The following is a 17058-nucleotide window of genomic DNA, read 5'->3' on the forward strand; positions in this document are numbered from 1 at the left end:
TCACGAGGATTTACCGTCACTTACAAAGCTTATTTACAAAGACATTTTGAACAAAAAATGTTATATGAACATATGTCCTAATCTCAGTATTTTCAGAGACATATTTGCCAGATTGTGTAATTTGAACACAATTTTTCTCGGAAATTAGGGCCCAAGCGCAATTTTCGGAAAGAATAATTTGGACATAGTTTGCAATGGTAAATTGCGTGATTGCTTGCATATGCACGAATTATGATTTACCTTCAAATTTTGCCAGCCACAAAACACATTGAACTTTTCTTTGGACATCCATTTTATACAATTAATTGTAACAATAAAAATTACTGCATTTGTTCGATTGTTACTGTCTTTTGTTTCCTTCAGTGCCTCAAACTTACAGACGAAAAACTTTGGGAGTTTTATTTTCATCTGGGACCAGAATTACATTTCTACCTCTATTCATTCCAAAAATATAATCCTCTGAAACCCCACCATGACTTTTCGGACACAGTGCATATTACATTCAATGAAAACTCTCAACATCATTGTAGGATGACCGAATCCCTTCTGCTACCCTGCCAAGTCAGTGGCACACAAAGTTAAATGAATTGTTTTAAAGGCTACCCAGTTGCTTAAAATGTGTAAGGATCAAAAAGAAGAAATGAACAAAGATAGTAGCCACCACAGTCTAGTATATACAGTCACGAAGCTTAATACGTAGTAAATATGCAAACATTAGATAGTTGCTCACCACTAGGATCGCTAATATCGCCTCATTACAGACAATGCGAAATAGTACGGCACAGTCTATTGTTTCTATCATCCTCAAAACTCAAGCTTCGTGACTGTATATAGTAGACTGTGGTAACCACAAATGGGAATCGAATTATCGAATCCATTTATTTTATTTACCATAACATTTGCTTTGTATGTCAAGACAACAATAAATAGAACTGTATTTGTCATGATGAAACTTGACGCACATGCAAACAGTACACAAAGTAAATAAACGTAAACTTAGACTAGCACACATCTGCCAATTGAGATTTTAAACTGAAAATTGCGCGCACTTTAAAATCTTTCAAAATACTTCCAGTTTTAAAAGTTTATAATATATTAGTTTAAATTATTTTCAGTCTCTCTTCCTTGCGAGAGTCCTGCCTCAAAGGAACACTGAATTGGACGAATTGCAACAACATATCTCCGATGCAGTGCAATTGATACCAGAGGATACATTGGGACATATCTCGTCAGAAATGGACTACCATCTTCACATCTGCCATGTCACCATTGGTGCCCACATAAAACTCCTATAATGTCCATGTGAAACTTATTAAATATCGTACATGTGTCCTTTCATAGACTGTCATTGTTATGGTTATGTAGGTTAAGTTCTTTTAAAAATAAATAAAGTTTATTTTTACACATGTATATTGGGCTGTTTCAAAACTATATACCCCAGTCAGTTACATGAAATTATTATGTTGTTACTCCTATAAAAAATGAAGTTGATAAAGGAGTCTGAAAAAAACTTATTGCACTATAAATTCTTCTTGATTTCTACATGATTTGGACTCTGCATCATAACATATTAGAACATCATCGCCAAGGCTTCCCACAACGAAAATTCTATGGTCTAAAAATTCAGTGAGGCCTGCAAGCTCTAAATTAATGAAACTTACTGCGAGATTGGCTTTTTTCGCATAATATAGCTCGTCTCTAATCCATAGTTCCTCAGGCATTAGTCCTATACTTCTTTTTGCTTCCATCCAGATACTTAAACGAGGATTGAGTCGATTCAGTTGCTGCTGGCTAGAAAAAATATACAACAGAAAGCAACATTATTTCGTAACAGATGTGAATTGCAAATTTTAAAAAGAAAGTATACAAATGTTAAAGGAAAAAAGCATACATCTTGATTACACAACTTTTAACACTATATCACTTCGGAATATGTATTATATGTCTTTCTCATGTTAAATTCTCTCGCACCTGGTTAACATGTTTCGGTCTGTTATCGACCTTCTTCTGGATCATCTAATAAAATATTATCCAAAGTTCCGTATCTTTTTATGTTTTCATTTCTCCAGTTTCTTACTAATTAGGTATTCTCTTTCTGTTGAGAGGTTTCGCGATTTTTGTACCACGTTTTAATGTGTAAACATCCAATATCAGGAAAAACAAAAGAGGGAACATCCTATTGTCTGTTATTAAGAGGTGGTCTCTATACAATATCTAGTGATGATGGGGACGTGGCTAAGGAAAAACTAAAGCGTCACTGATTATTCAGGAACTGTATTGATTGGTACCTAATGAATCTTGTAAGGACCAACAAATTATGACAATTAGAACGCCAATTAGAATTCAATTAAGAAAGGAAGAGTCGCATAGATACGTATATCCAATGACAGATCTGTGGAGAATGTGGAATTTTTACAAAATAATCATGCATAATTCAATCGACCTCAAAAAGCAGTAACTTTATAAATTAATTTACTTACTTACTTACTTACTGGCTTTTAAGGAACCCAGAGGTTCATTGCCGCCCTCACATAAGCCCGCCATTGGTCCCTATCCTGAGCAAGATTAATCCAGTCTCTATCATCATATCCCACTTCCCTCAAATCCATTTTAATATTATCTTCCCATCTACGTCTCGGCCTCCCTAAAGGTCTTTTTCCCTCCGGCCTCCCAAGTAAAACTCTATAGGCATTTCTGGATTTGCCCATACGTGCTACATGCCCTACCCATCTCAAACGTTTGGATTTAATGTTCCTAATTATGTCAGGTGAAGAATACAATGCGTGCAGTTCTGTGTTGTGTAACTTTCTCCATTCTCCTGTAACTTCATCCCTCTTAGCCCCAAATCTTGTAAAATACTACTCGATAAATTGATACAAGTTATCTTACGAAATCAACATTACAAGACTGTACCTTCATTGCAGAAAGCACTAATAAACTTACAATTCTATGCTCTTGTTTGTAGGCAGCATGTTTCCGGTTGAAAGTATCAAATAAATTAGACCAAATAGGGTCGTTTATAATTTCTATAGTAACGTAACAGTAAACCTGTCCTGTGCTTTTATATTGAAAGATGAGAAACATTGTTACACACTTATAGTTTTTAATGACAATGTGCTTTTATATTTTCTCAATGTAACATATTTTCACTCAAATAGTCTTTACTATTTTTTTTAATTGAGTTCATTGGTGAATCTCACTTCTTCACATATTTTATCACCTACTTAAATATTATAAAGGACATCTGTTATGTAATGTCTGCAACTTGCCAAGCTGGTACTCCATAATAATTACACGTTTCTTCCGTACGTATTTCAGAAATCTAACTACTGTGTTAATTATTAATATGCCTCAGTGATACTTGCACATTGCTGTGGATGAATATATTTTTGCTAATGTAATTTTTGCTGCTTTTTTACAATGCCACTGTCAAAACTGAAGGTGAGATTTTAACTGCAATCGAGTATTCCATATTGTTATCAAGGTTAATAGGGAAATTGAGCTCCAGAAAAGAAGAGAAATTCATTCCATTATAAATATTATGCAACTTTTGGTATATTTAGAAGCAATGGCGTATGCAGGATTTAGTTAAGGGGGGAGGTCATTATTAATATTGTTTACAATTTATAGTATCGGTTTTTAAATTTTATGTATCATTATTATTATTATTAACTCAAATCAACTCTGAAGAATAGAAGTAGCTGAAATGAGACTGCTAAGATCCCTAACAGGCTATACTCTTTTTGATCATTAACGGAATGGTGAAATCAGAGAGGAATTAAACATCACAGCCATCACTGAAACCATAAAAGTTTACCAGATAACTGGTATGGACACATATCACGGATGTCCAATGACCACTGCCTGCTGGATCACATCCTAAGGCTGCTTATACTGCCTGCCCAATCAACTGTTATGCGCGAACAGCCGCTAGGTGGCTGGTAATGACTTTGCATATACTGATAATGTTAATACTGATGGAGAAGATGGTCACACTTCATTTACGTACTCATGTTATACTAAGCAATATTCTTGTTAAGGCAAGGGTCTATGTGACCTGGAACTTGTGATGACATGTGTCTTTATTGACACCACCAAATGAATAAATAATGTTAATAGTGGTGGGCACTGCCTGCCACCTAGCGGTAAAATAATTTTGATTGAGCAGGCAGTTTACGCAGCTATAGGATGCGATCCAGCAGGCAGTGCCAATGACAGGCTACCTCAAAGATTGTTTGCTTACAGACGTAATGGGAAGAGAGACCTTGGAAGGCTGAGAAAGCAATGGAAAGACCAGCTCATCTGAGGCAGAACAGGCCAGGAGGCCTAATCCTTGACAGAATATTATTATTATTATTATTATTATTATTATTATTATTATTACTATTATTATTATTATTATTATTATTATTATTATTATTATTATGTTACGGTATATTTATTAATATTTTACTATGTTCTAATAGAACGTATTCATGAATATCCTTACAAAATCTTTGAAAAGTAATTTTTTCACAGCCATCTAATCTTTAACAAACAACAAATTAAATTTCACATTGTGTCGGCTTCATTTTATTACAAGGTTGGTACTAGGGAGTAGATCTCTCTGCAATAAAGATAGCATTGTTATAGTTCGAATGTGTTTCAGCATCAAGCACAGGGATTATATTGAAGGCGGCGTAGGGGAATTATGCCGTATGTCGATATAGATTTTGTTAGTCTGACAGTGAAAAATTAGAGGAGGGAAAACGATTATTGATTAGAAAATACTCAAATCTAAATATGTCATTTTTTTTCATTCAAGGGGGGCTTCAAGCCTGGTAACTTCCCCCCCCCCCTTGCTTATGCCCCTGTTTAGAAGAATATGATTCTTATTCCGCAACATAATTCTCAATAGGTAGGGCCTACTTTCTGAGGATTTTATGAAAATGCTGTTGAACATCTCAGTGCCTTGGTTATTAATTCACAAGATAAGGTACCGGTATAGGTAGCCTATATGGAATGTAGCCTATAATGCTGAAATCTCATCCAGAAAGATAAGAAATTTGAAGAGACAATCCATTATTTTTCTTCAAATGTAGGTGGATTTGACCTGGATGAAGATAACTTATTTGAAGAAATTTCTTGCTTGAAGAAATGTGTGACCTCAGAGAAAATAGCAAAGTGGAATGATGAAAATGCTATTCTTTGCTGAAAATGGAGTGAAATTTTTTAATGTTTCTCTAAGAAAATAATTCCCTGTGCACAACTCCAGAACTCTGCGTCTTTCTGGAAGTAATGCTTCAATGGAGAGAGCTTCTTCTTCAATGAACATGATATGGATATCTCAAAACAACAGAATGGGTTTAGAAACTGTTGAGCCATGCTTGCTGTCTTAACCAACTTCAACAAAGCCTGTCAGGAAGCTGCTGCATAATTGGGATCCAGAGAAGACCTACTGGTACTTAAAAGAATGCAGTCTTCTGAAAAATGCCAGTGCCGGTAGTTTAAGTGCAGTAAGGGAGACTGGGGAGGTTTGACCATAGGGGAGGTTTGACCCATCTCTATAATTTGAAATCCCGCCATTTTTATCTCTGCTATTTGTCATGGTTCTCTTTGCTTTTAATGTCAGAGGTAATATTTATGCTCATCAAGGCAGTGAAACCAAGAACAGCTGAGATTCTACTTCCTGTTTGATTTGTTGCTTGCTGATGTTGGTTTGATGCTCTTGTTTATAAGAATCCAAGTAAGTAATTGCAATCTTAATGGTAATAGTGATAGTTACATTTGATTCTACATCCTTTTAGGTTCAATTTCATATATTTATTGTGTAGTTTTCTTTATTATTAAGTATATAAATATTTTAGTATATACAAAAAGTCCCATGAGGGAGGTTTGACCCAAAATTGCAGGGAGGTGTGACCCATGTTATGGTGTGTGATTTCATAACATTTTTTTTATTTCTTAATAGGATGCCTTTCAAGTGGAAACCTACTGAAAATCCAAGGAAGAAAGTAGATCCAGGAGTAATGAAAGCTGCTGTAAAGTGTGTCCTCGATGATAATGTGAGCATTCGAGCAGCTGCAGTTGAATATGAAGTTGATAGGAAGACTTTAGGGAGGTATGTTTCTAAAGTAAAGGAAGGAAATGAAACAGCTTTCAAGGCAGACCACAACAGCTCTCAGATTTTTAGTTCAGAAGAGGAAAATGATTTAGAAAAGTACCTTCTAACAGCAGCTAGGTTGAATTATGGTCTTACTCCTAAAGAGTTGCGAAGATTTGCTTATGAATATGCAGTCGCTAGAGGTAAACCAATCGGTGATAATTGGAAGAAAAACAATCAAGCCAGTTATGATTGGAAGAGAGGATTCATGCATCGTCACCCAAGACTGTCACTGCGGAATCCCCAGGGAAAAAGTCTAGGGAGAGGGACAGCCTTTAACCCAACAAGTGTAGGCGAGTTCTTCCAGAATCTTCGTTCTGTGTATCACACCAATAAATTTGGCCCAGAATCAATTTACAATCTGGATGAAACTGGGGTAACAAATGTACAGAAACCTGGCAAGGTAATTGCACCAAAAGGGGAAAAACAGGTCTCAAAAATGACATCCGCTGAGAGGGGGACACTTGTTACACTTTGCTGTGCAGTAAGTGCAACAGGAAATGCTGTTCCACCATTCTTTGTCTATCCAAGACAGAGATTAAATGATAAAATGATTGATGGTGCTCCTGTGGGTTCTTGTGCTGGTGTTAGTCCAAGTGGGTGGATGGCTGGAGAGACCTTTGTTCATTACTGGGAACACTTTATCAAACACACAAAGTGCTCTAAAGAACGTCCTGTGCTTGTCATCTTAGACAACCATGAATCTCACGTAACACCACAGACACTTCAGATCGCTAAGGACAATGGTATCACACTAATAACATTGCCACCCCACACAAGCCATAAAACTCAACCACTTGATAGAACTGTATTTGGGCCCTTCAAAACTGTTTACAATCAAGCTATTGATGACTTCATGACCACTCATCCAGGAGAGACTGCAACTATCTACCAGATCCCAAAATTTGTTGGAAATGCATTTCCTGTTTCTTTCACTCCTGCCAATATAATCAGTGGCTTTAAATGCACTGGGATCTGGCCATTTGATTCCACTATTTTCAATTCTACTGATTTTATGAGCTCATATGTAACTTATCGACCAAGTCCTGCCAGTGAAGATGCAGCAGCCATAAGCAAAGAACCCCATCCAACACTGATTACCCAGCCAAGTTGTAGTGGAATTTCACCAGAACAAGTAAGACCTTTCCCGAAAGCTGGTCCAAAGAAAAGTAAAAATGGCCGCAAAAGGGTTGTTAGTCGTGTGTTGACAGACACACCTGTCAAAGCAGCTATTGAGAAAGAGTACGAAGAACGCGTCAATAGGAAGAGAAATCAGGCTACCCTTCCTTCCAAAACTATTAGGAAAATATTTCCTAATGACTGTGAGGACTCTGTATCAATTGAAAAGGAGAGGAAAAAGAGAAGACAATCTCACTTTACTCCTACGGCTGATGAGGACGAGGCTTCTGAAAATATAACTGATGATGACGACTGCGAGGAGGTGAATAATGAAGATTGGGGAGTGATGTCTGCTAAAAGTGGTGATTTCGTCTTGGTTAAGTTCTGCACCAAGTCGACAGCATGCCATTATGTTGGAAAAGTTATACAGATCAGAGAATATGAGTGTAAAGTGAAATTCATGCGGTGCTACCGATTCGGGTCAGACTGCTTTGTGTATCCTGATGTTGAAGACACTAGTTATGTGCCATTTGAAGATATGAAAATTCTTCCAAAACCAGTTTTTCAAGATGGAACTGAAAGAATGTCTTCAAAACTTAGGTTCTCAGTGAGATTTATTAATTTAAATGTGCGTTAAGTGAAAACAGTGCTATTTCTCAGTGGAACTTTTACTATTTTCTATATTTTTATAATATTTGTGTTTGGTACTTTTGTTAGAAATAGTGTTCTTTGTATTCATGTTCCTAATTTATTTAAATATTGCAGACTTGTACTGTTTTGTAGGCTTGGGTCAAACCTCCCAACATGTGGGCCAAACCTCCCTTATGCGGGGAGGTTTGACCCAGAAAGTAGTATAATTAAAAAACATATATGAAATTTAATACATTAAGAATAGGCTGTTCTGTAATTTACCATATATGTCTGAGATCTTAGTCTATCTAATGGTATGTTTTCATCACCTCTAAGGAAATTTATTTTTGGAAATAAAAATAAAATAAAAATAATGGGTCAAACCTCCCCAGGCTCCCTTACTGGTAGCTATCAGTACCCGTACGGTAAATAGAATTAATATTTTTAAGGTGTAGTCTACTTAAATAAAATGAGTAAATTTAAATTCTAATTTTTTCAAGTGTGTAAAAACAATACAAGTAAATGGCAAACTAACAGAAATGTTAAATGTTAAAATGCACCCGGAAATTATGGAAAAAATCTGGTACAGTACTAGTAACCATATGTTAGGAAATACAATTCTAAGAAAATATTTAAGTCATATTTTAAGCGAATAAAAATTAAAATAGAAAATCAAAATATGAAAGACAAGGGAAAGCTAGAAATCCCTAGAAACAATACATTTAGGATAAATTATTCCTATATTCGTATGTCACACAAATTCCCTAGAACTAGGGATAAATCCCTAGGGTTTGCGGCATTGCATGTGGTTGTAAAACTAGCGATACATTGCTACCTTGCTACCATCACAAAATATGCAAGAATATCAAATTTCATTCCGCGACTCTAAGGAAAACTGTATGTGCTCACTGTGGATATATAACATGAAGTACAGCAATAATAACAACTAATTACGCGAATATAGTGAAGATGAACCATTCTGCACATTTTTTCGTAGTTTTTACTATTAGCACAGTCCTATAGGGGTATAATTCCCAGTACTGGTAGCGGAATTTTGCTTTACCAAGTTGGTAACGATAGTAATAGCCGTAGTAAGTGGGCGCGGCGTTGTGTGTTGTGGTTTTAAATATGCTTTTAATTTTTTCACATTATATGTAATGGAAATAAAAACTGTCAATGAAAATATGACTTTGTGATATATTATCAAGAGAGGAATTACAAACATTTTAAGTTATTTGGAATATAACTTCAAGTTACATTTATTGTAGGTTAGGTTTGACGAATAGCAATGTTACCTCGTGACAACGACCTTGTTTTGGCAAGAAAACAACATATAAAATATTTTCAACGTTTCTTACAACTTATTCCAGCGTGTTTATCCTGTTACGATTCTACAAGATTGACTTTAGCATTTTTTGCAATCTCTGGACTTGATATTTTAAATGCTTTGGATGTTTTGGATGAAGAGAAAAAGAAACACATTATTGACTGGATATATAGACTACAAGTTGTTCCTGATAGTTCAGGTAAGAATTTGTTATCGGGAATTTTTTTTAATGTATAGCCTGTAGTTGCCGAGTCATGTAACTTAACGTTTCCGTCAGACATAGGCCTAATAGACATAGTCGAAGTTTTGTAGTACACACCGGGTATCATTTTAAAGCCAACAATTTATATTTATGCTGATATGATACAGAATTTACTGGATTAGCCAGTTTCTCGACTAAACTAGCGCTGAGGTAGTTCCCTCCGTACTCCATTTATACACCTTGCATATACGATCTGTGACAGGTTAGTTTAGACTTCCCGTTTTGGATAAATTTCAGAACATGGATAAGTTACCTTTCTTTCCCTCTTACTCCAAAATTCCAGCTTTGTGCACACAAAATAAATTATTGGCACTGAAAAGTGGTTTTTGCCCCTTATCATGTACTGTCTTGTGTTGTCCTAACCACATGACCAGGGAGGCCCACAATGTGTGTCAAGTGTCGATCCATAACTACATACCCTCCCGTATACTTTATTGGATTATGAGTCATTATTGAAGGTAGTGATGTCATCAATGACATCATACCTTTCCATAGTACCTTTAAAATTACCGAAGGATAAAGTGAAACATGACAAAGAAAGAAAGAAAACTGTAATACAGTCGATTGCAACTAAGAGAGAGTGTGAAAACATGCTCGCATTTTTAAATTTGTTATTTTTTTATTTATCTTTCCTTCACAGAACCGAATGAATCATGGAAGAGATGTGGGTTTCAAGGATCCAGTACGTTAATTACTCCACACAATGAATCAAATTGCTCAACCATATATGAATGTGGACACTTGGCAATGACGTACACAGGTCTTGCTAGTTTAGTTATTCTTGGGGATGATTTATCAAGAGTCAACAGACCAGCAATCTTAGAAGGAGTGAAAGCTCTACAGCAAGAGGATGGCAGGTTAGTTTTCAAGGGAATTTACGATCTAAAAAATGTAATATTTATTGAATTCCATTAATTAATTATCTGATTTTACAATGTTTATAACATCTTCCTGCACTCAAATCATTCAAGTCTTCTCAGTATTCCAATCTCCACCCTCCTGTCGACCTGGTTGGCGAGTTGGTATAGCGCTGGCCTTCTATGCCCAAGGTTGCGGGTTCGATCCCGGGCCAGGTCGATGGCATTTAAGTGTGCTTAAATGCGACAGGCTCATGTCAGTAGATTTACTGGCATGTAAAAACTCCTGCTGGACAAAATTCTGGCACATCCGGCGACGCTGATATAACCTCTGCAGTTGCGAGCATTGTTAAATAAAACATAATAAAAAAAATCCACCCTCCTGTTCTTTGTTCTACATGCTGCTTAAGATGCCATCCGTGCATGTAGTTGTACATCGTCTGTGCTTCTTCTGTGAAGTGGAACTCATTCTGTTTACATGTTTCTGGTCTCTACGAATTCCTCCATCTCCCAGCTCCCAAACTCTAACTACGTCTGTCCTCTGGCCTACTTCCAGTCCAAGGCTTTCCATCGCACTGATCGCTCATGTGTACCAAATTTCCTTTGGTCGACCTTCCCTCTTCGATACATTGAATGTGCCCGTACCAAATCAATTGCTTTTTTTTTTTCCACACATTCCATAATGTCTAAATCTCCATGTACCTTCATAATTTTTCTTGCTTTGTCATTTCGAATCTCCAATTTTGAAATTATAGTCGATTTTCTTAGGAATTCCATCTCTGTGGCTCTTAACTCCTCTTGTAGAAATTTTGGAAGTTGCTACACTTCGTATCCATAAGGCAAGGGAACTTACTTTTCACAATTGAGGACTGTTTTTGCAAAACTTGCTAACTGAAAAAACTAAATTTTACAGGAGAGACAAAACACTATAGTAAGCAAGTTTTGCTGTATCTCTCACTTATAGCAGAAAGCAAGTTTTGAAAAAACGATCACACTTTGACACACTACAATGAAGAGAAATAACCCAATTTTACTAAGATGCTTTGAACATCATGTAGACGCCTGCCTTATGTTAACGAATCCATCAAAATCTCAATTTTGCAAATTTTGCAGTTAGCAAGTTTTGCAAAAATGGTCCTCAATTGTACTGTGTAAGATAAGTTTAGTTTTATTGGTTATGATTGTGCCCCATAAAATAGAGTTCATAGCAGCAATACATTTTTTGTTTCTGTTTTAAGTAGCCTATTCTTTGTTTAATTTTTATTTCATGATTATATTCCTTATTTGTCCCAGTTTCTGAATATTGTCATTCAGATTTTATGTTAATGAAATCATTTTCACTTGCCAATTGAATCCTCTGTACTTATTCGTACCTATACAAACATGTACAGTTTTTTCCATATATATTTGGAGGCACCATTTGTTATATTCTTCTTTAAGTATCCTTACCATACTCTGTATATCATTCCAGTCTTGACCTATAACGACATGATCATCAGCAAAATGCGAAGTGTATATTGTATTATCCCTAGCTGAAATTCTCATTCCTTGGTATTTTCTCCTCTGTAATTTCAACGACTTATCTAAGTATATTTGAAACAATGTGGGTTTAAGTCCACAACCCTGCCTCAATTCCTTGCCTACTTGAAAACGTTTTGTTAGTGTTTTTGTCAGAGAGTTTTGTCCTTAGCTGTGCATGCTGCACATATCAAATCTCATTATCCTTTTCGTTTTCCTTTTAATCCATCCAGCTTATTATTTTGTTTGGAACTTTTAGCATTGAGACAATTCTTTTTTTTTCTTGTATGGAGGAGGGACCCGAAGGCTTGCACTGCAGCCTGAGGCTTATTGTGCTTACCATTCCTATTCTGTGAATAACTGGGTAGCCGAACAGCTTCACTCTTGTACAAGTACAGCACAACTTAACCCGGGCTCTTGTGCTAATGGCCAGTTTGTCCAAGTAATGTTTAATTTTGCTTAACGAATGTTAAATTAACAGTCTGTTTATTTTTAATGCTTTGTTAATGTATTTTCCATTTGTTCAACATAATTTTGTTTAAGATAACCAACACTTAACTATCATGTCTATTAGGACTATTTTAACTATTCAACAGCAGTTGGTAATGATTCTACACATGTAAGAGAATTTTTGATTGGCTAAAATTAATCTTTAAATTCTATATTATAGAGTGAGTCATGAAACTTGCATAAAATGACAACCTGTTATAGTAGGCCATGCTCCATAAACAAACAGTTGACACATGAAAGTTGTAGGTGACATGCTGAATAATAATTACAAAGTAAGGTTATATTTCCTCATTGCTATTATGGATACGAAATACGAAAGAAATAAAATAACACTGATGTATTTAAACAGTCCAAAGTATTTTTTTAAATGTTATATTACCAGTCATATGCTAAACATTCCCTACAAAGAGACACAAAATATTAATTTCGCAACTTCTGTTCGAACAGCTGTGGAGACATCGGCCATATTTAACTAACTGTTAAATGAGTTAACTGCCCGAAATCCTACATTTAAAATTAACAAACTGTTAACAATCTGTTAAACCAAACTGGTGTTGGAAAATACAATTTTATTAATTAACAAACTGTTTAGAGTTTAACAGTCGTTAAATTTTCTAACAATACTTGGAAAAACCGGCCATAAGAATGGGAGAGCTGGCCCATTGCCTAACATTGATAGTAGGAAATAACGTGGGGGGGATGACAACATACCATATTCACCCACTTAATAGATGCACGGTTCGATTTTTATAACAAAAAACTAGGGTGCATCCTTTATGCAAGGAAAAAATTTTAGTGGAAAAAAAACACGTATTGAAAGTGCGCCGGCTCGAATGCTGATTACAATGTTCCCTAACTCTGTTACATATTCCAGTAGTTTATTTTCAATTTCGGGATACTTCCCACACTTTGAATCACGAAATGATTTTCTTGATTTGTTAGGGGTTTTTAATAGTGGTTCTTTTTTATTTCCACCACTTACACACATTACACTTCGACACAGTAAATTCTCGACCATCGGCTCTGTTACTGTGTTCTTCCGTGAATTTGATAACTTCCAGCTTGAAACTCGCTGTATAACTTGAATATTTTGATCAGTTCTTATCCATTGTCGAAACAATTTTATCAACACAACTGATTATGCAGATGTCCTAAGAATACTGTGTTATTAATTGGAGAGTATCTATATTTTGCACACGTAAAAAAAGAACCAATCACGATTGCAGTGGTACCCTGCATTGCTGTTTAAAAACTTGAATTTAAACATAAGCAGTGCATCCAATCTTACGACTTTCGATATTATTAAAACGATCCTTGTTTAAAATGAGATGTGTCTATTACGCAGGGATTTTTTTTCCAAATTTTAACGTGAAAAATTGGGGTGCGTCCATTACGCTGGTAAGTATGGTAATTTCTATCATTTCTGTTTTTCTGAAATAGGTAACGCAAATTCAGAATGAATATAAGTATGTAAGTTTTATTGTTTAATACTTAATTGAAGAATCTTATGGTATAAATGACAAGTTTTATTAAGTTTTCACTTTATACCTTTATCTCACCATGCCACATATCATACTAATCGCCAATAAAAAAAATTAAATTTATTTTTTAATTACAATGTACTGATTTTGAATGAATTGTGAATTTTTACTTTCAGCTATTGTGCAACCCTTGCTGGGAGTGAAAGCGACATGAGGTTTATATATTGCGCAGCTTGTATATGTTACATACTGAATGACTGGTCTGCTATGGATATAGAGAGAACTATGAACTTCATAACCAGAAGTATGGTAAGAAACATTGTAGTAATCAGGAGTAGATAAAGCCAAGATGCCCAGTTGTCATGGTTCCTGAAAATTTTCACCTATCTGAGTTTTTTCTTAGATTAGAATGTAGTTTTGTTATGAATTATGTATGAATTAATCAACCTATATTATATTTGTATTCTATAATTTTGAAAAAAAAAAATATATATATATATATATATATAAATTGTCCTACTTTTCACGTGCGATATTATTCTTCTCTAGTGTTAATATTATATTATATACAGTAGAACTTGGTTACAGCGACCTCGTTTTGTGCAACACCACGCCTATAACGTCAAATATTCTGTGGTCCCAACTAATTCCCCATAAGACATATGCTTTTCTACCTTGCTTAATACGACAAACGTACATATATGCGTCTACCTCGCATTTAACGTCATTTTCAACCTCAGCTTGGAATACAATTTTCTAGGAACAAAAGCATTTTGCTGAAATCTGGCAAATACTTTACTGTTCCCTTCTATCATAGACCTCTGGAATACAGGCAGATTCCCCATCCCATTGTAACCTGCCTGAATTCATGCGGTATTAATGGTACCTGCATGCGGTCAGTTTCGACAGGAAGTTTTCACGCATTTTAACGCAGTATGGGCACTAAAAGAAGTGAGTGACACTTTAGAAGCCATTAGAATTGTGAACATTTCTATGAAGCTAGGAGAAGGAGCAGTGAAATTGCAACTGAAATAATGAACATAGAATTTAATTTAGAAAGTGTATATTGGGCAAGTAGGAGACAACAGAGTAAAATGACTGATTACTTCACTCCTCAGTAAATAAGTTTGGAGAGTAATGAACAAACTGTTTTAATGCAGAATACTGTATTTATAATTGTACATGTATTTTATTGTGTTCATGGTATGCTTAAAAGTGAATACATAAATCTAAAATAAGCCTAATTATGTTTATTATTTTTCATTTTCCACCTCACTAGACTGATAATATGAATCTCAGTTACTATGACACTCGTTTATAACATAATTTTCAAGGTCCCTTGGATGTCGTTATAACCAAGTTCTACTGTAATTCCATTGCCGCTGTAATTTAAATTTTAGTTCCTATTTTATTTTATTTTATTTATTTATTTATTTTTTTTATTATTTTCTATATTTCTCTTATATCAGTATTGTATTATATAATTTCTGTAACTGTAATTTTAATTATATTTCCTATTTTATTTTATTTTATATTCCCTTATAGGCCTATTAATAATATATCTGAACTGCGACCGAACACGAGCGAATTTTGTTAATACTACTGTATCTCCTGTTTTATATTGTTTGTATTATTTTATTTATATTTATCTTGTTTGTAATTATATTCTTTATTCTGTATATTTAAATTTAAATAAATAAATAAAATAAAATAAATTAATTAAAATTAATTATCCCAAGCCTTGAAGGAAATATATTAGCTCCTGAAAAAATCAGCTATCAACAGAAAATGTTGGCATTTTGTTTGGCCTTGGTTATAATAATATTATCATCTGGATTTCACTTTTTTTTATGTTTTATGATACAGAATCGACCACATAAATAAATGATTACCTACTGTACATTAATATATTGAAAAGTTGAAAATAACTATTTGTTCCACTGGAATCTTCAAGCTTGTCACATTTGTAGAAGCTATGCATGTTAACGTGTTGTGTACCATTTTGTTTCAGTCATATGATTTTGGTATAGGACAGGCACCTGAACTAGAGTCACATGGGGGGACAACATTCTGTGCTGTAGCAACTTTAGCATTGATGGATCAACTCAACACCTGCTTCACAAACAAACAGGTAAAATTATATAAAGATTATTTATAAATTCCAAGAATTTCTGTACCAATACTGGTAAAAAATACAAGAAAACCCAGATTACACAAGAGTTTCATTCCACAGAACTTCATGCAAGCCAACATGCATGTGCAGTGTTGTTGTTTTTGCTTGAATGGCTGTTGGACCTCGAAATACTCACTTCTGGATTTTACTTCCATATTATCCATAGCTTTGCCCTCTGTGCCACTGCTGATCTACAGTAATCTCACAAGAGGTTTTGATTTATCTAGAGAAAATCAAAACTCGAGTGGGATTTAATTGACCATTACATGATTAGAAGAAAGTATATAGAGATTAGAAGTAATAAAGTACTCTAATACAATAAAATATTGGAAAATAGAAGACAATGAAATGTTATTTTAACGAAATTAGGCCTAATAAGTAGTTAAAAATTACTTAAAATAAATTCGAAAGAATATAAAATAAATGAGTTATCGCTAGGCATCAGTCACCCTTTGCTTCAGTGAGTTTTCTGAATGCACTTCCGTAGACGCGATTGTTGTGGTTTGAATTTATATTTAAATGAAACAGTTTAATAACATCGAACTTTCTAAGGTAGTGGTCGATTCAGAACCCAATCTCGTAGATCGTAATATTTCGAGAAATCGATTTGACAAGATGACTAAATGTAACAGCATCTAACCTATAAAACCCTGTTCAGCTTACTTTTTGCTCTGTAAAACTTAATTTTTGGTCCTAACAACGTCATGATGAATAATAAAATATTGTAAAATATGCAGAAATAATTATTCAGTTGTCGACTATGCATTATGGTACTGATTCTTATTGAAGTTGCAATATAATATGGATATACAGTATAACCACAGTCTAGTATATACAGTCACGAAGCTTGAGTTTTTGAGGGTACTAGAAACAATAGACTGTGCAGCTACTATTTTGCATTGTCTGTAATGGGGTGATAGACGCGATCCTAGTGGTTAGCAACTATCTATGGATGCATATTTACTACATATTGAGCTTCGTGACTGTATATACTAGACTGTGGTATGACCTAACCCAGGTAGGTACAGCACCTGTTATT

General features: G+C 34.8%; 1 protein-coding gene across 1 annotated transcript in view; it reads left to right on the top strand.

Annotated features, from left to right (window-relative positions):
* The first annotated feature begins 8970 nt into the window (after positions 1-8970).
* betaggt-I (geranylgeranyl transferase type-1 subunit beta) overlaps positions 8971-17058 on the top strand; it is a 39187-nt gene continuing 31099 nt past the window's right edge. The window contains exons 1-4 of the mRNA XM_069838670.1: positions 8971-9417; positions 10121-10337; positions 14023-14155; positions 15858-15977. Of these exons, the coding sequence (XP_069694771.1) occupies positions 9180-9417; positions 10121-10337; positions 14023-14155; positions 15858-15977 (708 nt within the window). The 5' untranslated portion in view covers positions 8971-9179. The remainder of the gene's footprint in view (positions 9418-10120; positions 10338-14022; positions 14156-15857; positions 15978-17058) is intronic.

This window comes from Periplaneta americana, chromosome 1 (genome assembly GCF_040183065.1).
Source record: "Periplaneta americana isolate PAMFEO1 chromosome 1, P.americana_PAMFEO1_priV1, whole genome shotgun sequence".
NCBI classification, from domain to species: Eukaryota; Metazoa; Arthropoda; class Insecta; order Blattodea; family Blattidae; genus Periplaneta; species Periplaneta americana.